At 48.9% G+C, this 27,520-nt stretch overlaps 1 protein-coding gene and 1 non-coding gene across 2 annotated transcripts in view; both read right to left on the reverse strand.

Annotated features, from left to right (window-relative positions):
* The window catches only part of LRP1B (LDL receptor related protein 1B), a 389,846-nt gene that overhangs the window by 154,939 nt on the left and 207,387 nt on the right, over positions 1–27,520 (reverse strand). The window contains 9 exon segments of the mRNA XM_029072223.2: positions 6,403–6,774; positions 8,224–8,348; positions 8,556–8,707; positions 8,931–9,057; positions 9,371–9,500; positions 10,138–10,272; positions 19,358–19,489; positions 22,175–22,300; positions 27,308–27,448. Coding sequence (XP_028928056.2) covers positions 6,403–6,774; positions 8,224–8,348; positions 8,556–8,707; positions 8,931–9,057; positions 9,371–9,500; positions 10,138–10,272; positions 19,358–19,489; positions 22,175–22,300; positions 27,308–27,448 — 1,440 coding nt within the window.
* On the reverse strand, positions 20,987–21,124 carry LOC114814457. The gene has a single exon (XR_003762251.1). It is a non-coding gene; the product is annotated as a small nucleolar RNA SNORA7 (small nucleolar RNA).

Here is a 27,520-nt window from a genome sequence, read left to right on the forward strand (position 1 = left end):
TGCACACAGTAGGTGCTCAATAAATAATGTTGACAACGAAGGTGAGGATGACGATGAGATTAGTGATGATAAAACAAGGGGTACAGTTCAGGGACACTTTTCTGGAAATGTGAGATCCATAGTCTCTGACCGTATTTATTTAATAGCCTCATGTATTCAGTATTGCATAAAAAAATGACCACATCTTCTTATATTTAGAAAGCTGATTGATTACTGCACTTTAAACAGAACATTATCTTTTACGGCAGATCGAGAAACTGGGGTACGGAACATGGGCTGTCATACATAAATATCCATCCTAAACCCTGATAACTTCTAAATTGTTCCACTGTCCTCGGGATTTCTATTATTCTACATAATAGCAGATGCAAATCTCTGAATGCAGGACAGCTGGCCGAGTTCACCATTTCGTTCACACATTCCATATTAATAAAATGTAAAGTATCTATAATCCATTTACTCCCTTTGAATAGGTAGCTCACACATCCCCTAGGGAATCACTCCGCGGAATTCAGCACTTCCATTTGTACTAAATTCCAAATAAATCGCACTCGTCCCCATGAACTCTCCCTGCCCTCTCCTCTCAGTCGGCAAACTGGAGGAGTTTGCTTGTCAAACAAATCAATCCAACAATCAATCATATTTACCACTGACACCGGGCTCTCATGCTCAGCATCCAGCTAGTAATGATAAAAATATTTATTAAGCGGTTACCATGCGCAGAGCACTGTACTATGCACAGGGAAGGAATGACCTTTGAGCATTTATCCTACCATTAATAACTGTGGTATTTGTTAAGCACTTATTATGTGCCAGCCACTCTTCTAAGTGCTGGGGTAGATACAAGATAGTCAGGTTGGACACAGTCCCCGTCCCCAACATAGGGCTCACGGTCTTCATCCCCATTTACAGATGAGGAAACTGAATCACAGCGAAGTGAAATGACTTGTCCAAGGTCACACAGCAGGCAACTGGCGGAGCTGGGATCAGTACCCAAGTCCTTCTGACGCCCAGGCCCATGTTCTGTCCACTAGACCACGCAGCTTCTCTGGGCCCCCATCACTGTGAGCCACACCCTCTGCTCTAGTTACTGTTGTACTCTCCCAACCCCAAGACCCAGTGGGCAGGGAATGTGTCTACCAACTCTGTTGCACTATACTCTTCCAAGTGCTTAGTATAGTGCTCTGCACACAGCACTCAGTAAATAACAGTGATTGCTCCATCCAGTAGGGGCACTCAATAGGTGTTCCCTCTCTACTGTAAAAATGCCTTTTCACCAGACTGAGAAGCACTTAAATGTCAACCCCTCCCCTTGATTGGCACTGACTGAATTTCCCCTGGGGCAAGCTTCTGGCTATTCCAAAGTAAGACACGAGGCTCCTCCTTTCCCAGTCCCTGTCACAAACATCACAAACGAATGAGGGAGACCCGTGTAAATCTGCTAATTCATCAAGCTTTGGCAAAGTAAGTCATGAAAGGTATTGTATTTCCTGGCTGGGAAACCCGGCAAATTGATAGCTTCTCAACCAACCAAGTATTCTGGGAGGCAATTTTAGAAATTCCCTTCAACCGAGTAATTTTGGAAAGCTGCAGTGTGAAAATACCTCTGGGAAGAAAAAAAAACTAAATAAAACATCGCTGCACTGGTCATTCTGCCAAGATCCTTGCATTCGGTGGAAAATTTTTTCAAACATTTATCTTTATTCATTTCATAAAAAAAACCAACAACAACACATTTTCCACCTAGAGATGTTAAACTAGAAAGCTCTGAGGAGGACACGATGAATTGATCTTTGAGAGCTTAGTAAATAAAGCTTCTACGGTGGCATTTAAAAACTGCTTCGCTGCTCTTTTGTCTTCAACTAAACTTTATTTACTCTCATATCTAAGCCAAAAAGGCTGACGGCATTTTAGGAGGATGAGCTGACTGAAATGTCTCAACCATTCAGACAAAAACGGGGAAAGTCTTCCAGGGGAGAACTCGAGGTCCCTTAGAAGACTTTTCCCATTTTCGGTTGAGTTCTCTCCTAAGTCCCCACCTGGTCACGCGTGTGCTTCCGGTTCTCTGAAAAACGGCAGGTTCAAGCTGGTCTCAGAGACTCGAGGTGGAGTTCAAAACCTTACTCCCTTACACGTCCCCAGACTTCTTAAAAGAAATGCATGCTCAGTCGATTAGACTGTAAGCCCGTCAAACGGCAGGGACTGTCTCTATCTGTTGCCGACTTATTCATCCCAAGCGCTTAGTACAGTGCTCTGCACATAGTAAGCGCTCAATAAATACTATTGAATGAACACACAGTCTCTCTTTGGTCACCACTGGCCTCTCCGACCCTCACTGGCCTCTACTGTCCTCTCCCTCAACTCTACCTCCCTCCACTAGCCTCTACTGGCTCCCTTAGACTCTACTAGACTCTACTACTAGACCCACCTCCCAGCCCCACAGCACTGATATACATATCTGTAATTTTTTTTATATTAACGTCTGTTTCTCCCTCTAGACTCTAAGCTCGTTGCGAGGAGGGAATGAATCTGTTATATTGTTATGCTGTACTCTCCCAAACACTTAATGCAGTGCTCTGCACACAGTAATCACTTAATAAATAAGACTGACTGGTCCCATCCCCATCCCCTGGAGCTTCTTCCCTCAGATCCACGTGCCTTGGGGCCGAGACCTGGGAAAGCTCTGAAGGACAGTGCCATCTGCTTACATTCCAGGGTTCCCAAAACACGTCTGAGGAAAAAAATATTTTTTCCCCATCAGTTCTGCCTTCCGCCCTTCATGAGGAAGGGCAAAGACCCAGTGGAGACCCCAGATTGAGCACTTCCACAGGTTGCCCCGAGAACCTAGATCCTCCCTTCCACCGGAGATCAGAATCAGTACCGCTGACACCAGGCGACGTACTGAGGAAGTTCCTGTCTGCAGCAGGGACCATTCTGGTAAATCGACTCACAAAACACATCCAGGGCTGGCAGGGGGCAGGGTACAGGGTGGGTATGCTGCAGTGGCAGGGAAAAAACTGCCTGGGAAACAGGGGCATAGACTCAAAGAAACATCAGGAGGAGACCGAAACGGAGGGAGAAAAGACAGTCAGACCCTCCTCTCCTCTCCCACCCACAGTCCAATTCCTGATCATTAGATTGTAAGCATCTCGAGGACAAGAACTATTTCTCAAGAATCTAGTACAGTGCTCTGCGTACAGTAGACGCCCAGGGCAGTGCTCTGTGCCTAGTTGGTGCTCGATGAATACTGATGATGTTAAACAGAGAGCAATTCATGTCCCAACAATTATTATTTAAGACAAAAACCACCAGACTTTGAGAATGTTTCCTACCCTGTTTCCTACTGACTCTCTGTTTCACAGTAAGTGGTTTCGCTGGACATGGGGGCCTCCAAGGACCTCGATCGCGATGCTGCCAAGAAATCTGCTCACAGAAAGCAGCTTAGAGCTGAATATGGAGAAATGAGGTCAAATCTGATGCTGATCGTTACAAAATGAGAATTTTTGTGGTTGGAACCGAGGCCAGTTCACAAGTTTTCCAAGTAGTCCCTGGGGCTGTAAAGGCTACTGAATCTGGTTTTCTGGTACTAATCACCCAAGCCTAGATCGTGCTCTGCTTTGGAGACTCTCCCAGGTCATAAAGGAGTTTCCCTGCACACACACACACACACACACAACACATATATATATATATTCTGGGAACATACCTTAAGCTATTAATCTATATGGAAATGGAAATTCACCATAGAGAGGATTTCTGTTCTTAATAGTCAATGAACACCAGGATTTCCTTCTTCTAAAAGAATGAGATAGCTGATGGCCTGGCTTTGGGGATCATTTTGACTTCAAATCCTTCCTTCAAGAAATCCTGATAAATGGTCTTTTTCTACAAACCGTTTAAACTAAAAATGTTTCTTACTGGAAGGTAAAGTGTCCAAAAAATGTACTTTTCAAGCGCTTACTGTGGGCAGAGTACTGTACTAACCGTTGGGAAAGAATATTCAAGTGGAATTAAGCCCGATCCCCAGTCTTCTGGGGGGATTCCAGTTTTCTTATGGTCCAGCACGAGGATGGCTCTTTCTCTGAATCCTCAGTCTGGGTCCAACAGGAAGGCAAGCATTTCCCACCAGCCGATCTCAGGAGTAGATGGCAGGGGTCACCTTTCTCCCAGCCACATCACTGGACATGGCCTTAATGGCAATCAAGGGAGAGCACGGAGGCAAATGGGAACTCAATAAGGGACGCGACTGGTAACGTTTTCAAGGAAATCGTTGACTACCCAGACCATTTGACCCTCTATCTGGTTGGTGACCACCCTGGGAGGGCCACCTTTGCGGTTCATACGAGCAGAATGAAACGGAGAACTCTGTCTTCTCATCTTCTGCCCTAGATCTGCCCTCATCTTCTTGGAGTTATCCTTGACTCATCTCTCTCATTCCACCCACCTATCTGTCACCAAATCTTGTTGGTTCTACCTTGACAATATTGCTAAAACCCACCCTTTCCTCTCCATCCAAACTGCCACCATGCTGATTCAGTCACTTATCCTGCTTTGATTACTGCATCTGCTTCCTTGCTGACCTCCTGGCCTCTGTCTCTCCCCACTCCAATCCATACTTCATTCTGCTGCACAGACCATTTATCAACAAAAATGTTCCAGTCCACATTTCCCCACTCCTCAAGAATTTCCAATGTTTGTCCAACCTCAGCTTCAAACAGAAACTCCTAGCCATTGATTTTAAAGCACTCAATCAGCTTTCCCCATCCTACCTCACCTGACTAATCTCCTACTACAGCCCAGCCCGCCCACTACACTCTTCAAGCGCCAGTTTATTCATAGTGCCCCAATCTTGTCTGTCCCACCACAGACCCCTTTCCCACGTCCTCCCCCTAGCCTGGAGCTCCCTGCCCCTCCATATATGCCAGACCATCATTCTGTCCGCACTCAAAGCATCATCAAGGTCACCTGTTCTCCAAGAGGTCTTCCTGGATTAAGCCCTCTTTTTTCCAGCTTGCTCTCCCTTCTGTGACATCTATCCAGTTGGATCTGTGACCTTTGGATATTTTATATTCACTCCACTCCTAATCCCCCAGCACTTATGTACCTATCTTCAAATTATATATTATAAATCCGGGTAGAACACTGACACTGGGCTCTCCACGGAGCACAGGTATACAAGACTGCCTAGGTTCCCTGAACTAGGCATCCTGGCCCTTGTGAGCAGGGACAAGCCGGACACATTCTATTTTATCTCGGCCTGCAACTTGCTCTGCAGAATATAAATAACCTGAGGTTTTAACCCACTGAAAAAAAAGCCCTAAAGCAAATGCCATCAAATTAATTTTAGATGTTGGTGAAAGAGGAGAGTGATTGTAGTAATTCTGAAACAATTCCACTCCAACAGAATACAAAGATAATCATCTGTTTATGTTGCTCCCTGGTGTGGAGAGATGTGCTCAGAACAAGGTGAGAACCTGATACGCGCATCACAAGGGAAACCACACAATGCTAAGGAACAGAAATACTTTTCCATTTCTAAGCAGAGAGGGGGATAAACATCGCTCAGTTTAGCATTTGGAGAGAACAGGCTGGGTTTGCTGAACTTTCAGTGGCCTCCTTACCCCTGATTGGGCAGGACAGCCCTAACATCACCTCTGGACACAAGGCAAGGAGGCACAGTGGACATCTCACAGGTGCAGCTGGACATAAAACATCACAAAATGATGTCATGTGCATTGTTCTGCTGAAGTCTGTCCACAGCCACCCGACCCAACCCCCGGGGCATGCTGACTCTCACTTTCTCCACAGACTTTGCATTCTCCCCACCTCCCCGGTGAGCCTCTGTGAACATGGGCACTGTTTCCGAGCCACGGGGCTTGACAGCAGCAGCGGGAGCTCGGGAGAACTGGGTTTGGGTGCACGGAGGGTCCTTTGGGAAGCAAAATCACCAGCGATATAAACATTTCCTGGCACTTCCCAAAGTAACTGAGTGACAGAGCTCCTAGAGCTTAGACTTTGATTTGCAGTGGATGGAGAGCCCTGCCAAAACACAATCAGGGTGTCTTGAGATGGTCTGCTCTGCTACGCTCTACTAATGCAGATGGGGAAAAGGGTGACCCCATTCTAGTTTGGCTCTGTTCCGAGACCGCCACCATATGGAAACGTGCCAGTGCAATTTCTTTCCCGGTCAGCCAACTGCCACCATATCTCAACCAGGAGACTGGGAGAAAGGATGTCAGGGATGCTTCAGCTGGTGTCTGGGGGAGAACCAGACCTGTTCTTGGTCTTCCTCTGGCACCCGGCGACCTGAGGGAAGCCCAGAAACTCCGCTGGGCCCAGAGCGGCACCCCTGCCCCACCCATCCGCAGAAGACACGCGGAGACACCGTGACACGAGACTCACTCTCTACGACGATCTGCCTGCCGTCCCAGTTGTCGCTGATCAGCTGGATGTTGCCGAAGTGGGCGTCGCTGAAGAAGATGCGATTGCTGCCCGTGCCCCGGAGGCTGTAGTCGAAGGCCAGCGCGATCACATTCCGGAAGAACTGGGGGTTCTCGAACGGTCGGACGGGCGCGTTCAGGTTGTTCTCGTCCGAGAGGTGGATGCTCTTGAGGACGGTCCTCCCCGAATAGAGCAGGTAGCCGTCGGGCCGCAGGCAGGTGGCCCTGTCAGCGGCCAGGTCGCCGTGGGCACATGCACAGGCCCGCTGCCCGCCTCCCCGATACAAACACAGTTGCTGGCATCCCCCATTGTCCTCCATGCAGATATTGGTCCCTGGGGGGAGGAATCACCATTGGAGTAACCGATACCCATCACGGGCCTCCCCTCAGAATTAGCGGCCCCAACCGAGTCCGGCGGCATGACTGCGATGCTGCTCGATGGGAGCCCGTCCAAAGCGGGCACACCTTTTTAGGGTTCTCATGGAATCCGGGTCCCCACCACCTGCCTTCTGCCGACTGCCTGGAACAGCCGCTCAGACCCACCTGAGAAGATGAGCGGCAAGGCTGATGACTCCACTGTCTCTCATCAGCCCAGCGAGGGGCCGTCAATCTGGAATGGGTTCTAATTGGGAGACGCTAACAGCCACTCGCTGGACTCTCTAGCAGATCTCACATCTGCGCTCCGGGCCTACCACAAACCCTGGATTCCTTACCGTGCTGGGCCCGACCCTTCCGGTTAGCTGGGCAGTCCCATATATGTGGGAACTGGTTACTGAGCCCTGTGCACCCACAGGCAGGAGGTCAGAGGAAAAAATAGCTGGGAAGCTTTTCCAGAGAGAGAGAGAGGGATGGATTGTCTAGGGGGCCGATGATAAGGAAATGGTAAAGGGGGCTGAACCTCAGGGGAGCCACAGGCAATCGATACCCACCCTACTTTTCAGTCCATTGTTGTCTCTGAAAAAAGCCTTTAAAGGTCCAACAGCTTTGGCTTGACTTTTTATCCTGGGGCAGACAAGATTAAGGCTGAGGTCCTTTACTGGGCTGGAACTGGTGCTAAAGGGCTTGGAAAACCAACTGTGGCATCGACCAGCATCCAATTCTAATAATGATAATAATAAATGAGGCAATTGCTAATTGCTTACTATATGCAAGGCACTGTGTTAAGCGCTGGGGTAGATATTCATTCATTCATTCAATAGTATTTATTGAGCGCTTACTATGTGCAGAGCACTGTACTAAGCGCTTGGGATGAACAAGTCGGCAACAGATAGAGACAGTCAAGGTGAGTGGGTTGGAAAGAGCCCCTGTCCTACTTGGGACTTGCGGTCTTAATCCCCATTTTACAGATGAGGTAATTGAGACACAGAGAAGTGAAGTGACCTGCCCAAGGCCACACAGCATACAATGGCAGAGCCAGGATTAAAACCCAGGTCTTTCTGACTCCCAGGCCCATGGTCTTTCTACTAGGCCGTGCTGCTTCTCTTATTAGATCCCGGGATAAGCAGCTTCCTCCCTTTGAATGCCGTGTGGATTTTCCTCAAGAGAATAAGCTGTGATCTTTTCCAGTGATGTCTCAGCCCTGCTCCGAGGGATTGCACCACCGGGTGGAAAAAGAGCATGACAGCTTCCAATCCTGATCTGGACTGCTATTCACTGATCTAGGAGAGCACGTTCAGACACACACACATCTTAGGTAATGCACTATTCACCTGGAGCACTGTTTGGGACTTTACAGACCTTAAATGTGGTGGATGGCAAGTCCCCAGGGGGAGCTGGCACTGACCTTTCTCTCTGGCACGGTTAAACACCTTCACCTCCTTCAGGTTGACCCCCAGGCCAGTCCGCATGGTGACGGCGTCGGTGGCATCGCCTTTGTGGCCCCTCCGGATGGACCCATTGGCATGCGCTCTGCCAACGAGACCCAGAGAGGAGGCTCGGCCGGTCCCTGCGTGCACCCACCAGGTAGACCGAGCCGGCTTCCAAGTCACCCGCCACCCTCTCTGGGACCCGCATGGTCCCAGGGCCATTTTGGAGAGGAGCCACACTGTCCAGGCCCTAACATGAAGTAGCCGGTCCCACTCGGGTGATGCCAGCATTCCTGGGGAGGGGCCGTACCTGTCGGACCAGTAGATGTACGCTCCGAAGACCGCTACGGAAAACAGGTCCACGTGGCTTCCCGACAGGATCACCTCCCGCTCCCCTCCACGCTCGAGGTCCAGCCGTTCGATCTTGTCCGTGCGGGCATCGCACCAATACAGCTTATTCTCCTGAGGACCGAGCGATCGCAAAGCCCCCTTCACTGAGCCGCCAGGGGAGGACTCTTCCGTTGAGAAATGGGGGGCTGCTTATTGTGGGCCGCGGGGGAGGCTGGGTGAACCATCCACATGGATGATTTGACGGAAAATGGTGAGGGACTGACAGAGGGATGACCCCTCCCAGCAGTAATGGGCTCTCGGGATTGAAAGGGAGAAGTGGGGAGAAGTCACCAACCTGGTAGTCCACGGAGATCCCGTTAGGCCAGGCCATCCCCGAGCTGGCGAGGACCATCTTCTCAGATCCATCCAGACGTGCTTTGCCTATCCTGGGGGTCTGTCCCCATTCGGACCAGAACAGGAGCCTAGAAATGAAGCAGGAAGTAGTAATGGCAACCAGGCCCACCCTGACTGGCCCTCCGAAAGCTTAAATACCATGAATTAATTGACCGGCAGGCACCTTTCTTTAGAGATCTGTGAGATGGAGAGCCCTTGGTCCCAGCCAGGATCCCAGTGGCCACATCAACCATCAGCCGGGCCACGGCCCTCACTAGACAGGGCTAGTGGCTATGGTGGGGAAGGCCACTGGCCGATTCAGGAACACCCCAAGATGTGTCTGTAATCCCTCCCACCCCACCACAGGACCCGGATTACAATTCATGACAAACTGCAAGTTACCCTTTCTTGGGGTGCACCGCAATAGACCGGGGCTGATCCAGGTCCTGGGAAATAATGACATATCGGAATGAGCCATTGAGTCTTGCAACCTCGATCAAATTGAAGCCATGATCGGTCCAGTATATGTTACCTGGAGAAAGACAGAAAGCAGAAGTTGTTGCCGGTGCTAGGAAGAAAAACAGCTTCATTTTAGAAGGGGTAAATGCAGTTGAACATAATTTTTGGTCCTTTTTGGTCACTTCCTCCCTCTGCCAGTCTCATAAACAGCTGTTCCAAACCAGACCCGTCCTGTCATATTCCCAATTTCTCCAGGTTCTGTTCCTAGACTGGGATATTTTCCTGGCAAAAATAGGTGGCAACATTTACCACCTGAAGAAAGTACAAGTTTGAACCTTCCAAATAGCCTGGGGCAAAGGAATACTTCTAAAGGGGTGTGTGTGTTTGTGTATGTTTAATTTATATACATTTTTTCTGTTGGGCCATCTCCGGAGAGTATGGCAAAGTTAACACTCGATAATGTACTTCTGCATAAAACCCCACATCCAGAGAGTCATAGCCGTAAAAAGACTGCAGTTGAAAGCTGAACGGTCTATTTACCCTGAGGCTAGAAGTACAAAAGTTTATTGTCATGAGCCAGAAAGGGATTTCTTTTACCTTGAGCAAGTCACTTCCCTGAGCCTCAGTTTCCTTATCTGAAAAGGAGATTGAGCCCCCAGAAAAATAGCCTTCAGGGGTGGGGAAGGGAAAGAGCGGGTGAGAGGTGGTACCGGCCATCCAGTCGACGGCTATTCCTTCCACTCGCCCCAAGCCATTGGTCACGATGTCTTCCTTCCACGTCTGATCTCGCTTCGCCCGGCTGATTTTGTTGGAGCCCATGTCTGTCCAGTAGATCGTATCATTGCCTGTTGATGAAACCCGGAGAAAGCGTAGACGGTTAAAAGCTCTCCAAGTGCCCCGAGAAACACAAGAAGCAGCATGGCGTAATGGGTACAGCATGGGCCTGGGAGTTAGAAGACCTGGGTTCTAATCCCGGCTCTGCCACTTGTCTGCTGTGTGACCTTGGGAAAGACACTTCACTTCTCTGGACTTCAGTTACCTCATCGGTAAAATGGGTGTTGAGACTGTGAGCCCTACGTGGGACAGGGACTATGTCGACCTGATTTGCCTGTATCCTCCCCCTGTTTAGTCCAGTGTTTGGCACAGAGTAAGTGCTTAACAAATACCACAGTTAAAAATGGAACGGGCATGGGTCACGAACATAATATCCCCCACGGCCCCACAACCCAGGCAGGGGCAGGTGAGCTAAGGAAGGCCTGGTGTGATGAACACCTTTCAGCATCTTATTCTCAAGTGCTGGAGAAATAGCAGGACTGTGAGTCCCAAGAGACTACATCTCACTTAATCCCCTGCATCAATCCCACAGAGTGCTTGACAAAGTAAGGGCTCTGTATACACTCTTACAGAACAGTTGTTCTGGAGGTACTGAATTTATTGAGCACTTTCTATATGCAGAGAACTGTACTAAGTGTTTGGGACAGTACAATATAACAGAGTCAGTAGACACCCTCCCTGCCCACAATGAGCTTAGAATCTAGAGGGGGAGAAAGACATAAAAATTGATCATGGCAGTGCTGTAGGACTGAGGGAGGAGTGGAAAAAGGGAGCAAATCCAAGTACAAGGGTGATGTGGAAGGGAGTGAGAAGAGAGGAAGTTAGAGCTTAGGCAGGGAAGGCGTCTTGGAGATGTGCCTTCAGTGAGGCTTTGAAGATCAGGAGAGTTTGATGGACATGAAGAAGGAGGGCATTCCAGGCCAGTGGGAGGATGTGAGCAAGAGGTTGGCAGTGAGATCCTGGAAGGAGTTCAGCCCAGACCTAGATACCCTTTCTCTCTAGAGGGAAGTCTTGGAAGACACCAATGACCCTGGGAAGAGGAAGCAGGAGAAGGGATCTGGCGCTTACTCCGTTCCTGTGAGCAGCCACTTGGGCCACCCGCTCCCTTCGGCCCTTAAGCATCGCTCACTAACACCCGGCCAGGGCCCTTGTACCAGGTTCCTGATGCCCGGGATAAAAGTAGTAAACCACTAATGAATCCTCTTTGTTGCTCTCATCTTGAGGCAGGCCAATCAATACGAACTCTAATGGGCCATTCTCCTATAACAACAAATCACTGAGATCGCCATCCCTGTGCGGAGATCAAATCAAATCTGCGGGCCACCGGGGCTTGGGATATTTTACCCCCCTTAAGGTGACCTGCTGCAAAATCCTCACCCACACACTCGACCTCGCAAATTCTTTTCTCATCAAGTCAGAAATACTCGCACAACTGGCTGGCCGTTGGATCCTAAATGGGATCAGTGTGACACACTGTGATGCTAAAAACAGCTCCACTTTGAGATCTAGAGCGGTTAGTTCTCCGTGGAACAAGAAGGGCCCCTCACTGTTCCTCAAGTATGCACGGCCCCTCCTTCCAAGCGGTATCTCCCTAGTGCCTTTAAGATGCACTGGGTTGGGTAGAACTTCTTTGGGGCCAGAATGGACATTCAGTGACTAGTAGTAATAATAATAACAATAATGATGCTATTTCTTAAGTGCTTACTTTGTACCAGGCACTGAACTAGGTGCTGGGGTAGATACAAGCAAATTGAGTTGGACACACTTCCTGTCCCATGTGGGGCTCTCAGTCTCAATCTCCATTTTACAGATGAGGGAACTGAGGCACAGAGAAGTGAAGCGATTTGCCCAAGGTCACACAGCCAGACAAGTGGTGGAGGCGGGATTAGAACCTATGATCTTCTGACTCCCAAACCTGTGCTCTATCCACTATTCCAAAGTAGTGCCGTAAACCATAATTACTGAATGTATAATAGGGACATTCAGATTACTTTCTCTCTCTCTCTCTCTTTCTCTCTCTTTCCTTCCCCTCTTCCTCCCCACCCAAGAGAAGATATCTGATTCCTAGATGCTGAAGGGGGCATCTCGTTCAAGACATTCCTTTGGGAGATTGCGGTCAGCCATTTTTCATCATGGTGGCCGTCCCAGTGCTCCCAAGGCACCTTTGTGGCAATGACAAGGGGCGGCCTGGCCTCACCCACTCCATTTCTGAATCCTGAGATGAAAATAATTCCTAGGAATGGGAAGACCTGAGGGTGGAAATCGAACTCCTAGGTGTTTAGGCGGGATAGGGATGGATGTTGATTAGTTTTCTCATCCCATAGCTTCCAGTTTCCATTTGGCATGCTGGGAGTGGATCAGTGGAGAAAATTCCCAACGACCAATTCCAAATGAAGACTGAATTTGTTATTGAGGGCTTCATACATTTGTATATAATAATAATTATGGTATTTGTTAAGTGCTTATCATGTGCCAGCAAGCACATAGTAATTGCTTAACTAGTAAGCTTTTGCATATATATAAGCACAGTAAGCTTTTGCATATATAAAAGGAGACAGCTCAAGGCTCTGTCCAAATGAGCCTAAAGAGCTCACAATCAGAAAACCATTTTTCCATATGAGTTTGGAAAAGGGAACAAGGTTTTATCGAAACAAACAGCATATTATAAAATTAAGACAAACTCAATAAAGACTGGGCACTTGTTGAAGCAGAGGAAAGAAAACAAATTTGAATCAATTTTAACCAATAAAGAAAAAAAAATGCAAAAATGCCAGCAGATATTACATTCCTGTTCAGCCTCTTGGTTCTCCTAGCCCAGGACTCCCAGGTTGCTTGGAGGATCCTTTTCCTGGGCTGCTCTCCTAGACACCTACATTTAAGGTGAGGGAAGGGCTATCCTACACTCCTGACTCTCCCCTCTCCATCCCTGCTTTCCCCACTCCTCAAAAAGCTCCACTGGCTGCCCATCCACCTCCGCATCAAATGGAAACTCCTCACCACTGGCTTTAAAGCACTCAATCACCCTGCTCCCTCCTACCACAAGCTAGCCCGCATATTTCACTCGTCTAACGCTAATTTTCTCATGAACCTCAGTTTCATCTATCTTGCCGCTGACCTCTGGCCCACATCCTGCCTCTGGTCTGGAATGCTCTCCTTCCTCAAATCTGACAGACAATTAGTCTCCCCTCATTGAAAGCCTTATTGAAGGTACATCTCCTTCAGGAGGACTTCTCTGAGTCCTCCTTTCCTCTTCTCTCATTCCCGTCTGCATCACCCTGACTTGCTCTCTTTATTCATCCCCCCTCCAAACCCCACAACACTTACGTACATATCCGTTTCTTATTTATTTTAATGTCTGTCTCTCTCTCTAGACCGTAAGCTCTCATTGTGAGCAGGGAATGTGTCTGTTTATTGCTCCATTGTCCTCTCCTAAATGTTTAGTACAGTGCTCTGCAAACAGTAAGCACTCAGCAAATGCGACTGACTCTGGGGATCCAGCAGGGACCATCCAGCTCCCCTGACTTCATCTCCATCTCTGACTCTCCCTTCATTAACTCATCGTAAACCATTTATATGTGAAACTATCCAAACCCTTCTTGATCCACCTTATATTTTTGGCCGCTAGAACTTTCAGAGGGAGGGATTCCCTCCCTCTGTTCACCATTAGCTCTGGGAAGAGTTGTTTCCAACATACATTGCTCCTGTGTCCACAACTACCAGATTCCATTGGGAGACACACATGCATATGTGCAGTTGTTGCTGAGGACCAAGCTATATGTCAATAATAATAATAATAATAATAATAATAATAATAATGGTATTTGTTAAGTGCTTACTATGTGCCAAGCACTGTTCTAATTTTTTCGATAGATACAAGGTAATCAGGTTGCCCCACTTGGGGCTCATAGTCTCAATCCCCATTTTACAGATGAGGTAACTGAGGCACAGAGAAGTTAAGTGACTTGCCCAAGGTCTCACAGCTGACAACTGGTGGAGCTGAGAATAGAACCCACGACCTCTGATTCCAAGCCTGTGCTCTTTCCACTAAGCTTCTAAGCTAGAAGCTACATATCTTAGGAGAAGCAGTTTGTCCCAGTGGATAGAGCACAAGCCTGGGAGTCAGAAGGACCTGGGTTCTAATCCAGCCCCCGTTACTTGTCTGCTGTTTGACGTTGGGCAAGTCATTTCACTTCTCTGGGCCTCGGTTACCTCATCTGTAAAATGGGGATTAGGAATGTAATCCCCATGTGGGACAAGGACTGTGCCCAGCTTTGTATTTACCCCAGTGCTTGGTACAGTGCCTGGCACATAGTGAGCACTAACCAAATACCATAAAAAGTCACAAACAGCAAAAATTGGAAATCTCCCTAGATACGATAAGACGAAGAAACTACGTATAGACGAAAGCTCCTTATGGGCAAGTATCGTGTTTTTTCCTCTTCCAAGCGCTTAGTACAGTGCCGGACACTCAGTAGGTGCTCAATAAACCCCACTGACTGATAAGCGCGCAAATGTCAGCATCCGTGAATGAAGCCTGAAAACGTCTTTGGAGACGAGTTCCATCCATCACTCAGCTTTTCAGTCAACCTTCAGTCCCACATCTCTGACTCCCCCCTCACAGAAGTACTTGAGATAATAAAGGCACCGTAGCTATCAGCTGGGGAGGAAAAAAGATCCTTTCCAGATCTGGAAAAGGTTATCATTAACAATATAACAGTTTCAATGTAATCTCGGTCTCCTCTGACAGCTCTGACCATCTTCCTAATCGGTTGCGTCACAGGGTGCCGCTGGAGTGCCCGGAGAACTCTGGGAGATGATTGCTCTCTGATTTGCTTTGACTATTACCGAGCCCTAGGAGTCAGGAGAGAGGAAGGCAGTCGATCAGCGATTCGTGTTCGGACATAAACTGAGGATTCAGCTCTCTTCTTCCCTAGAGAAACTCGACTTTCGCTGCTGGAGCAGGAAACCGATGGAGGAGAGCAGCCGTCGATATGATTGGAGTTAGGTCTGAACCTTACTTAGGTCATGACTCCAGAGCCTTTGGGGGTTTTGTCGGGGGATTATTTTTGGACAACAGCTAGCTTTTCTGTTATGAATTTCAAATTGTAGAGGCAGCATAGCATAATGGATAGAGCACAGGCCCGCGAGTCAGAAGGTCATGAGTTCTGATACCGGCTCAGCCACTTCAATTCTCTGTGCCTCAGTTACCTCGTCTGTAAAATGTGGCTTGAGACGCTGAGCACCCCATGGGACAGGGTCTGTGTCCAACCAGATTTACTTGTATCTACTTTAGTGCTTAGTACAATGCCTGGTACATAGTAAATGCTTAACAAATACCACTATTATTATTATTATTAGAGGCAGGGTGGCCTGGTGGAAAAAGCATGGGTCTGGGAATCAGAGGACCTGGGTTCTAATCCTGACTCTTTCACTTACCTGCTGTGTGACCTTGGGCAAGCCACTTCATTTCTCTATTCTTCGGTTCTCTCATCTGCAAAACGGGGACGCAAGACCTGTTCTTCCTCTTACTTAGACTGTGAGCCTCTGATGATACTGTATCTACCGCAGCATTTAATACAATGCTTGGAACTTAGGACTGGACTGTAGGATCCTGGACTGCAAAGATTGTGGTTACTGACTCTACTATACTCTCCCAGGAGCTTAGTACAGTGTTCTGCAGACAGTAAATGATCGATAAATATCACTGATTGATTGACTGATGAAAAGAAAAGAGCTATGCTCCCATTAACTTCTGGGGCACAGGACAAAATAATGCATATTTGAAATAGAATATGCTGGGGTTTTGTTTTTTTTTAAGACTGTTGCTCTAAGTGACATAATAAACCATCACTGGCAAGTTAGGTGCTGGCCTCTGATGCAGGGCAACTTGAATAATTATGAAATTATTACTAATAATAACAGTATTTATTAAGCACTTACTATAAGCCAACTCTGCACTAAACACTGGCGAAGATTTGTGTCCCACACGGGGCTTTTGCTCACAGTCCAAGAAGGAGGAAGAACAAGTATCATATCCCCATTTCGTAGATGAGCCCCGGAGGCACAGAGAGGTTAAGTGACTTGCCCAAAGTCACACAGCAGGCTGGTGGGAGAGTCAGAGCCGGGACTATAATATGTAAAACCTGCAATAAACCAGCCAGAAGAGTATGGGCCACATTCCACCCTGGAGAAGGGAGTCAGTCGGCGCAAGATGTTTTTGAAAAACGCAGCATCTCACACAAGAGGACTTCAAATCAAGCTCCAGGAAATCTGGCTTCAAGAGCGTCCAAGGGAAACATTTGGATGGGAAATTCAACCTCAAACTTCTTTAAGAGATGATTAGACTGGGAAAAGGGCAGACCAAGGATGTGGGCTTGTGCAGAAATAATTAACTCATATGCGTTCGATTTTCAAAGATGAGAGAGAAGGAAAATGCTCATTTTCCTGGAGCTCTTCTCTCTTGATTCATAAGGTTCCAAGGACTCTTCATGAAAAGCAAGGTCAGGAGGTAGTCTAGACTTGGATGGGGATGGCAGAGAACCTCAGGCTTCCAAGGCCTCTAGTTCATAGCTGGGAGATGGACATAGATTTTATTATTATTATTATTTCTTAAGCACTTACTGTGTCTCAAACTGTGTTCTAAGCATCGAGAAAGGTACACGATAATCAGTCCAGCTACAGTCCCTGTCCCACTTGGGGCTCACAGTCTAAGTAGGCGGAAAAAGAGACACTGAATTCCCATTTTTCAGAGGAGGAAACTGAGGCACAAAGAAGGAAAATGACTTGCCCAAGGTCACCCAGATGGACACGGTCTCCTGGGTCGATCTTCCATACACACCAATACAACTTGGTTTCCAGTCGGGTGGGAGATCTGCCTCTGAAACGTGAGGCCTCTGCCGCGGTTAGTGATGCCTGCTTCTCTCTCCTCATTCCCACCTGGATGGCTCCATTCTAAGAGGAAAGCTTGCTTGGCTCTTTGGGAGTGCTGGGGAATGGGGCAGGGAGGGAGTCTCAGCAACACTCAGGGGTCGTGACTCCAAGGCGGTTAAGGGGGAGAGGGCCTCCACTGCTTATGGGAGCGGGGCTCCTGGGCTCGCTCATCGCGGACCCTCTAACACCACCTGAAAGAGTCCCTCCGTGGCAGAAAAGACCCAAAATGATAGCTTCCGGCCTGTTTGCTCGCTGCAGCTTCATTGCTGCTGCTGCTGCTACTGCTTTCTTCTCCATCCAAACCGCTTCCACAGTCATCCGAGCACTTATCCTATCCTGCCTGGATTACCGCATCAGCTTCCTTGCTGACCGCCCTATCTTTTCCTATTCTAGTCCATACTTCACTCTGTTACCCAGATCACTTTTCTACTAAAATGTTCAAGAATCTCCTCAAGAATCACAAAATGGTTGCCCACCTGCCCCCACAAACAGAAACTCCTTACTGTCAGCTTTAAAGCAATCACTCACCTTGCTCCCTCTTACCTCACCTCACTACTCTCCTACTACAACCCAGCCTACATACATTGCTCCTTTAATGTCAACGACTCACTGTACCTCTATCTTGTCAGTCAGTTATATTTATTGAGCACTTACTGTGTGCAGAGTACTGTACTAAGCACCCGGGAGAGTACTATACAAGCATAAACAGACTTGCCCAAAGTCACACAGCTGACAAGTGGCAGAGGTGGGATTAGAACCCACGACCTCTGACTCCCAAGCCCGTGCTCTTTCAAAATTCCTGTTCAGTACTCCGCACAGACTAAAGGCCGTTCGTTGATCGATCGATACCCTGTTAAGAGTGTAATCTCCTAGAGGGCAGGGATCCTGTCTTCTAACTCTACTGTATTCTCCCAAGCACACAGTACAGTGTCCCGCACGGAGTAAGGGTTTACTAAATACCAGTACGAGAAGCAGCGTGGCTCAGTGGAAAGAGCACAGGCTTGGGAGTCAGAGATCGTGGATTCTAATCCTGGATCCTCCACTTAGCTGTGTGACCTTGGGCAAGTCACTTCACTTCTCTGTGCCTCAGTGACCTCATCTGGAAAATGAGGATTAAGACTTTGAGTCCCACGTAGGACAACCTCATTACCTTGTATCTACCCAGTGCTTAGAACAGTGCTTGGCACATAGTAAACACTTAACAAATACCAAAATTATTATTATTATTACTAAATACTAATGATTGATTAAGGGAGTGGCTGAGGGAGGACTGTGGTTTCACCCCTCCTCACCCCCAGGGTCTGTCACAGGTCCTCCCTCTTCCTCCCAGAGAGAATGGAGGGGCAGATCATATTCGCCTCTGCAGACTGCATTGAAACTGCGAATGGTCAAAGACAAAGGTGATGACACATCTCATTTCCCTAAACTAACATCAGGCCAAACGTGTACCTTTGCTAAAAGGCTCTAAGTAGGCCTTAATCTCCTCAGGCCCCTCCCTGGAATCGCTCAAAGCAATTTGGCCCAAATCAGGCCTGGAAAATTCCTGTGCTTAGAGTACAGATAATCACCTGAAACTAATGCACTTTCCGCTCTACAAGGTTAACTTGTGATCACTCCCGTGTTTTATTGGGATTAGTCTGAATTCACAAACACACCATGGAGCGCCATGGGGCTTCTTTCCCCTGAATCTGAGCACTTAATTCCTGAGCACATACATATGGAAGGCAGCGAGGGCAGCCTTGACGACTTTCTTGGGGCCCTGGGAGAACTGCACGGCCACCACACGCAGAACAAGCCGTGTTCGGGAGGAATGGGAACTTCCGCCGAGTCTCTCTTGGGGCCAGGCCACATCGGCCCCATCGGGCCACATCCGCCCCACCGCCCGGCCGCCTTCTGGAAAATAGCTGGGAAGCAAACCTGGAGAATGGCTGGTGATGGGAAAGCTGGCGGGTGTATAAAGGAATTCACTGAGGACAGGGGGTTGGGGAGAAGATATCAAGGTCTAGATGCCATCTCTCCCATCTGCCTGCCATCCCGAGGAGCAGAACTGTGGGCACAGCCGCCAAAAACATTCACTCCCACCTGCACCAGGGCCTGCTCCTTGGTAGGGGAGGGATGAGGCTCGGCAGACCCAAGCCTAGAAGGGACACCCAGGGCCTCCTTTACCTGCGTGGAAATCTATGCCCACGGCGAATGATGTCCCCGACACAGGCATCAGGGCATCCATTTTGTCGCTGGGTTCCAGCGGGATCCCTCTGATCCCCTCCTGGACTGAATACATAAGGAAGGACTCGATACCTAAGAGGGAGAGAACATGGTGAGTCGTGAAACACCACATCCAGCAGAGAGAAAGAAAAACAAAGAGAGAGAGAGAGAGAGAAAGAGAGAGATGCATTTGTTCGGAATCCTGAGTCCAGTGCACAGAGGGACGAGGACGGGTTTCAATTGTTTTTTGGGCTTCTCCATGCCCCCTGGACAGGCTCCGACCCCTGCTTCTCTCCACTACGGGAGTACCTGGCCCTTGGATTGTTCACGTCTCACGTGCCATCGATCTCCCCTTTAGATTCTGGACAACTGCTCAGCCCCAAGACACCACTCTGCTTCCACAAAATTGGATCCCTGCTCACCCTGGTCAAGGCAGTTTGGAAACCTGCCCCATAGAACACTGCCCCTGCTGGAACGGTTTCTCCAGCTGCACCTGTTTTGAGCCTGAGATATCCCCCCTTCCTATTTCCACCCCTCTCCAAGTGGATTCTTAGAGTTGGAGCTTCAGCCTCAGTCTCTATGAAGTGCTTCTGAGCTGATTTTATGCAAGCAGACAACATGGTCCTTAACTGCTCCGGAATACAGACCATTGCTTCCTTTCTACTATGTACAGGGATCTGCCCCGGGCACATTGCCATCTCCAGACCGTAAGGTCCTTGTAGCAGTATCTCCTGCTCCCCCAATTCCGCAGACCTCTCCTGCACCAATGGGATGCCTCTCACCTGTGGGGGATACATAAATGGATGACAGTGGGCTTGGCGGTGACAGATCAGGAGGAAAGCCATTAGAGGGGAGGCAATAGGATTTCCAGTCAGACGGTGCCTGAAGTCCAACTCAGAAATCCAGGGCAACCTGTAATTCTTGAACTCACTGTTACACTCAGCCCCGCAGAGGTGACCACTATGGAGCCGTGCCATAAACGGATTCTTCCCACTTCACCGAGTGTGGAATATTTTGGAATTTCTGAGCATCCTTGTTTGCTCATTATGTTCCTGAGAATTTCACCGTGAAGCAGTGCCGAAGCCTCACAGGTGTCCGGGACTTCTAGGAAGTGTGACACACATTGGGGTCAGTGGAGAGAGACAGGGTGAGGAGAAATGAAGGGAGTAATCTGGTAGAGGCCACCTGACTGGTGTGGTTTTTCTCCAATGAGCCTCCAAAGTCAAGGATGACTTGGATCTGCTAACGGTGGACAGGTGGGGCAGGGGGCGGCTTCCACTTTCTTTCCATTCAAGCTCACCATGATATGTGCCTCTGATGGGGAAGTGTCTCTGAATGGCGAAATGTGGGCAGATCAGTGCTAATTGTGGTCTTATGCTGTTGAGTCACGTCTGCCCCATAGTGACGCCATGGTCACATTTCTCCCAGAATGCCCCACCTCCACCTGCAATCATTCTGGTAGTATATCCATAGAGTTTTCTTGGTAAAAATCCAGAAGCAGATTACCATTCCCTCTTTCCGTGCAGTAAACCTGAGTCTCCACCCTTGAATCTCTCCCATGCTCCTGCTGTCCAGCACAGGTGAGTTTTGATTAGTAGCAGATGGCCTTCCACTCGCTAGCCACTGCCCAAGCTAGGAATGGAATGGACAGGCCTCTGCTTGACTGTCCCTCCCATAGTCAAGACTGGTAGAGTACTGGAAACTCTCCAGGTGTGACCCTGAGAGGCCAGTGCCAAAAGGGAAAGGCTATTTGGAAGCAGGGTGGCTTAGTAGATGGAGCATGGGCCTGGAAATCAGAAGGACCTGAGTTCTAATCCCAGCTCTGTGACTCGGCTGCTGTGTGGCCTTGGGCAAGTCATTTCACAGAAAAGTGACTTTTCGGTGCCTCAGTTAACTCATCTGTAAAATGGGGTTAAGACTGTGAGCCCCACAAGGGACATGGACTGTGTCCAACTTGAGTAACTTGTATCTACCCCAGCATTCGGTACAGCACCTGACTCAGAGTAAGCGATTAACAAATACCACGAAAACAAAACAAGAACTGAGAATGAAGGTGAGGTGTCAATGGGTAGAAGCGAAGCGAGAATGGCAGTGAGGCATAGATGGGTCAGGGAGAACTGAAAATGGTGGTGAGATGACCATGGGCTGAGGAGAATTGAGAATGGTGGTGAGATGTTGTTGGGTTGGGGAGGACTCGGAGAATGCTGGCGAGATATAGAGAGCATCAGAATCAAAATGGGTGTTTCCCACCAAAATGCCACTCTACTGGCTTGAGGCTGGGTTCCGTTGGAAGAATCCGATGAGTTTTCCTTGAACCCATGCTTCCACGTGACCATTTGGATAGAACACAGCAGAAGTATTAGGAAATAGTCATCTCACAAACCGTGCCCATTCTGGGCATAAAACGATATATGCATTTGGGCAGATGGACTTGGTGTGGGGAGAAATAGCACGCGTGTTTGCGTGACATCAGTGAAGATAAGAAATAAGAAACCGTGCTGTATAGACTCTTGTGCTTCTGTAATTTTGCCACGTTTAGGACAGTAAAGTCACATGAGCAGCAGGGGAAAAGTATTATGTCCTAGCCCAAATATAGGAATTTGCATAGGAAACTACATAAGCCTACCATTTATTCCCATTGAATGGCCGGTTCCTAGAACATGATTTTCCCAAAACACGAGGTTCTGTGAGAACATGGTCACCGTTGCCAACGGAACTGATGCTGGCGGTGCCAACAGCACAAGACCCATCCAAGCTGAGCAGCGGGGCCCACCTTACCTTGGCAGGACATCTGGTCCTCCCGCAGGTGGTAGCCCACTGTGCACTTGCAGGTCCTCGAGGTCTCCGCCGTGGGCAGGCAGAGCTGGGAACAGCCGCCGTTGTTCAGCCGGCAGGAATTGCTCCCTGAGACCCCGGAAAAACCACACAAAGCACAAGGATGTTTAATCGGGTCTGGAAAGGAGCACCCACTCCCACCCTGCCCCTCTGGCTGCTTCCTGCTTCTGTGCGTTGCTCACGGAGGAGCAGTGTGGCCTATTGGTCAGCGCCCGGGCCTGGGAGTCAGAAGTCCTGGGTTCTAATTCTGCCTCTGCCACTCCGGGTCAGGGCTCTTTCCACTAGGCATCTCAATAGAGCTACGATGAACGAATGAATCAAATGAGGAAGCGGTCACTGCTCTGAACAGAAACACAGGTCTGGCCCGTCCACCCCAGGTCGAGCAGTGTAGCTCACTCTCACCCGAGCCCCGGGCCGGATGGATCATAGGGCTGATCGAGGACAACCGGGGCCGTGGTTGGCTCAGGAAATCTGTCTACCAACTCTGTTGTGCTCACTCAAGCGCTTATTATAGTGCTCTTCACTCAGTAAGTGCTCAATAAATACCACCGATTCAATGATTGGAGGGAACACGGTGGTGGAGACCCCCTGGGGCTGACCGGGGCTATCAGGGCCAGGATCGGTTCTATGGAGGAGGCACAGTGGAGACTATGAGACTCACAGAGAACCGAGGGGGGCTGGGGTTGGCTGCTGTGAGGAGAGGGCACAGGGGAGACCCCCACAGAGAGAGTCCTCAAGAACAGGCAGAGTGAAGGGACTGGGTTGTTGGTGAGGAGGCGATCTGGACTCGAGGCTGGGCTGGCCCCAAGAGAAACACTAGTAACACAGAGGTAATGCGGTGAGGGATCGGGCTGGGCCAGCTGGCAAGGGGGAAGAGAGAGCCAAGCCAGCAGTCAGCACAGCCAAGTCCCCACGCCAGGTGTTGGCATGGAGCCACAGCTGCCACACTCAGAAGCCCACCCTCCATCTCTGAGCCCCGGCGACACCTGCCCCCACCACATGCCCACAGTCTTGGCTTTGGTGACTGACAGCTCCTATTTGCCTTCTCTAAATTGGCACTGGCTACTCGGCTGACCATGCAGAGAACGGGTTTGATAGGCCCTCCGGGTGACCACGATGATGAGACACTGACTCATGTGGGTGTTGCTTGGGAGGAGGAAGACAACCCAGCCCACACACTTTCCTCCTCTAATGCCAACCTACTCATTTTACCTTGATTTCATCTACCTTGCTGCCAACCTCTTGCCCACATCCTGCCTCTGTCCTGGAATTCCCTCCCCCTTCATATCCAACAGAGAATCGCTAACCCCACCTTCGAAACCTTGATTAAAAGCACATCTTCCCCAAGAGGCCTTCCCTGACTCAGCCCTCAATTCCTCTTCTCCCACTCCCGTCTGTGTCACCCTTGCACTTGCGATTTGTACCCTTTATTCACCCCTCCCTCAGCCTTTATGGATATATCTGTACTTAATTCATTTATATTAATGTCTGTCTCCCCTCTAGACTGTAAAATCATTGTGGGCAGGGTACGTACCTATTAACTCTGTTATATCGTGCTCTCCCAGTTCCTTAGTATATTGCCCATAGTAAGCACTCGATAAATTTGAACAAAGTGGAAGAGAGGGAGAAGGAAAAGGCAAATGAGGAGGAGGAGGAGGGAGAGAAAGAAGACAAGAGGGAAGAGAAGGAGGAGCATAAAATGAGGAGCAGAAGAAAAGGAGCAAGAGGAGGAGGAGCAGGAGAAATGGAGGAGGAACAGGATAAAAGGAAAAATGGGCTAAGTACCTCTCAGGAAACACTGGGAGTTTCCATCTTCTGCTCCCAGAGTGACAAAATCTCTTTGAACTCAAAGTCCAACTTGAGTCAAAGAATGAAAATTCATCACCTCCATGCAACAAGTCACCGTCTGGTCCTTTTCAGGCTTTCCAGCCGGAGACCCTGGGCTGCTGGGGACTAACCCAGCCTGACCCCTACCCCCACCTTCAGCTGAAAACCTCTCTCGCCAAGGGAGATGTCTCACCTCTCCCATGATCTTTGTCAAAATGATCAATGAAGTAGCTAATTGCACTGGAGAATCAAAAGAGGAGTAGTAACGTAAGCACCTTAAAGAGTCCTAAATTGCACATATTTCATACTAATGGAGCTTTTAAGCTACCTGCAGTGATACGGTTAATGTCGCTGTCTTTAAATCAGATGCTTTGATCAATAACGTCTTCCGTGAGGGTGGAGTTCTCCCTGCCTCTGAGCTCAGTCACTAGCCTGGAGGCTGCCAACTCCAGAGGCATCTCTGCCCCGGTGCAGAGAGCTAAAAGGCAGGAAACATTTATTCTCGGGCAGTCACTAGCCTCACTAAGCACTGTGGGATTTACACTAATAAAAACAGGGACTCAAATCGAGAATATGTTTAAATGTCCCTTGGGAGAGCTGTTGGGAAAGGAACTGCGCTGAAGAAGAGGATTTGTTTGTGCTTTTTTAGGAAGACCCGGCCCAGCAAAAGTCTAAGGCCACTGGATGAAAGTGGCCAAGAAAGGGGCTTCCTTTTTCAAAGCAGAGAAAGAATCCTTCTAACTTGTGAAAGGGAAAAAAAAATTGGACAAAAGTACTTCTGATATGATTTTTTCTAGTACGATTTTCCTGATGAATTAATGTTTCAGCAATTGGACACTGAGCATACCCACACATATAAGCACATGCACACAACAGACATATCTCTCCCTTTACTAGATAGGGAACTCTCGCACTAAGGTTACTGTACACTGAAATCTTTACTTCCTCAAGAATCACACCCCTGAACATTTCCTGCTACTTGTGTGAAACAATCACTGGAGATTTTAATCAAACTAACACAAAGGAGCACAAAATACAGCAACGTGCCTAGTGACCTTGCAGAAAGACTACAGGAATGGGAATCAAGGGACCCAGGTTCTAATCCCAGCTCCACAATTTGCCTTTGAGAACGTCACTTAACTGCTCTGTGCCTTGGTTTCCTCAGCTTTGAAACGGATATAAAATATCTGCTTTCTCAGACTGTGACTCTGTGCTGCATGGGAACTATGTCCAATCTGATAATCTTGTATCTATGACAGGGCTTCACGTAGTACTTGGACATGTATCTGCTTAATGAACCCCAACATTAATGAAATAAAGCCAATTAAGACAACGGAGTGCAACATGAGGCGATACAAGACAATGCAAGGCAACAGAAGACAATGCAACGTAAGTCGAATTGACGCGATGCAGTGCAGCGTGACCCAATGTAGCACGCAATGCAACGTGATGTGATGTGGTGCTGCGGCACAGCCATGCGTTAAGGACGGCATCTTATGCCCATGCTCGTGGGACACCCAGATGCTGCGTTTGTCCTAGAAAATGAATGGATCCCGTAGTTGGGGTAGAGGCTGGGGTGGAGGTTTCTCAGTGGCACAACAAGACTGGGCCATTGAGAGCAAGGCTTCCTGCACGTCTGGGGGCTGCGCCCATGAAGGATCAGGGTCAAAGGCTTTAATCCGCCCTTCCCCCCGTGCAGACAGGCACTCAAGAGCATCTTGCTTTCTCTCTCTCCTAGGTGGCGATGGCCACATGGAAACCTCTGGACACTCCCCATATACTCTGCTCTAGACTCCTTCTTCCTCCCCAACATGGATATTCTCCCAGGAACGCTCTTTCTCTTAGACCCCTTCCTCTCCTCATAAGGATGCTCCTGTGGGAACAATCTTCTGCCTAGATTTGTTCCTCTCTGCCTAAAGACGTTCCCGTGGGAACTACCTCCTTCCCTCTAGACTGCTTCCTCTCTGCATAAAGACCTGTCCAAGGGAACAATCCTCTCTAGATTCCTTCCTTCCCAAGTAAGAATGCTCTCACAGGAAACAGCGAGGCCTAGTGGGGAGAGCACAAGCCAGGGAGTCAGAAGACCTGGGTTCTAGTCCCATTTCTGTCAATTGCTTGCTGTGTGATCTTGGGCAAATCACTTAACTTCTCGTGCCTCAGTTTCCTCAACTGTAAAGTGGGGATTAAGTACCTGTTCTCCCTTCTACTTAGAATTCGAGTCTCATGTGGGACGGGGATTGTCCTAATTAACTGGTATCTAAGCCAGTGTTCAGAACAGTGTTTGACACATAGAACGCATTTAACAAATACCATGTAAAAAAAACCCTTCCCTCTAGACTCCTTCCTCCAGAACAATTTTTTCTCTAGATTCCTTCCTCCCTGAATAAAGACCCTTCTGTTATTCCAGGATTTTTAATGGGTTGTTAATTGGAGGGTGTCACAGATACAGACAGCTGAGGTGCTGGGTAGCAGGTGAGCACCAGTGACCCTTTGGGTTTTGAGACCAGTCCGCCCAGTCAAAGCTCCTGTTTCTCCATTCACAGCCTGCAGGCATGCTAGGCACTCAGCTACTTAGCTGTGGGATGGATTCAGTGAAGGTTAGAGGTCAAGGCCTGAGCTAAACACTGGGGCAGACGTGAGATCATTGGGCCAGATTCAGTCAGTGTCCTACATGGGATTCCCAATCTATTTAGGAGGGACAGCAGGGATCTTGATCTTGCAGGAGCAAACTGAGATCCAGACAAGCTAAGTGGTGATTTGCCCAAGGTCACACAGAAGGCTAAGGGCAGACCTGGGACTGGAACCAGGTCTTCTGCCTTCCCAATCCCATGCTTTTTCCACTAGGCCATATTGGAAAGAAAGAATAATGCTTGGAGACCAAAGGAAACCATTTGAACCAGGTCTACCCTCTTGTCTCCCAAGCCAGCACTCCAGACACTGGCCTCTTAGATCTGGGGTCTTCTGGGGGGACATCTCCTGGGTCCTCTCGCTCCCACTGCAACTTTTTGGAAGAACTCATCGTAGCTTCCCGGGCAGTTGGGAAGTGTTCTGGAAGCTCACTGAGGGCCTACTGGAAAGGCTGCTCTCACGGTGGGATGAGGGAAGCCACCCTCATGATGGGGTGGGATAGCGCCTTCTTACCAAGCAGCTGTCGGGGCCCAAAAGAGAGCCCTCCCATCACGCATCTGAGAAGCAAACAAAACGAGGCCAGTAAGCGGTGGCCACTTGGGCGCCGGCTCGGAGACTCACCCTGCTGGGCCTCCTTATCGTAAATCTTCATGTGCACGACTCCTGAAGTTTTATTGCGCAGGACGCTGGGGTTGCCGCCATCCCGTTTGTTACAGGTGCCCAGCTGGGCCAGATTCTGGTCTGCCCACCACAGCTTCTCCCCTGTGAGTTAGAGACAGACAGATGAAAGAGAGAGGCAGAGACACACGGATAGAGGGAAAGAGAACATGTGTC

This window comes from Ornithorhynchus anatinus, chromosome 9, assembly GCF_004115215.2.
Source record: "Ornithorhynchus anatinus isolate Pmale09 chromosome 9, mOrnAna1.pri.v4, whole genome shotgun sequence".
Classification (NCBI taxonomy): Eukaryota; Metazoa; Chordata; class Mammalia; order Monotremata; family Ornithorhynchidae; genus Ornithorhynchus; species Ornithorhynchus anatinus.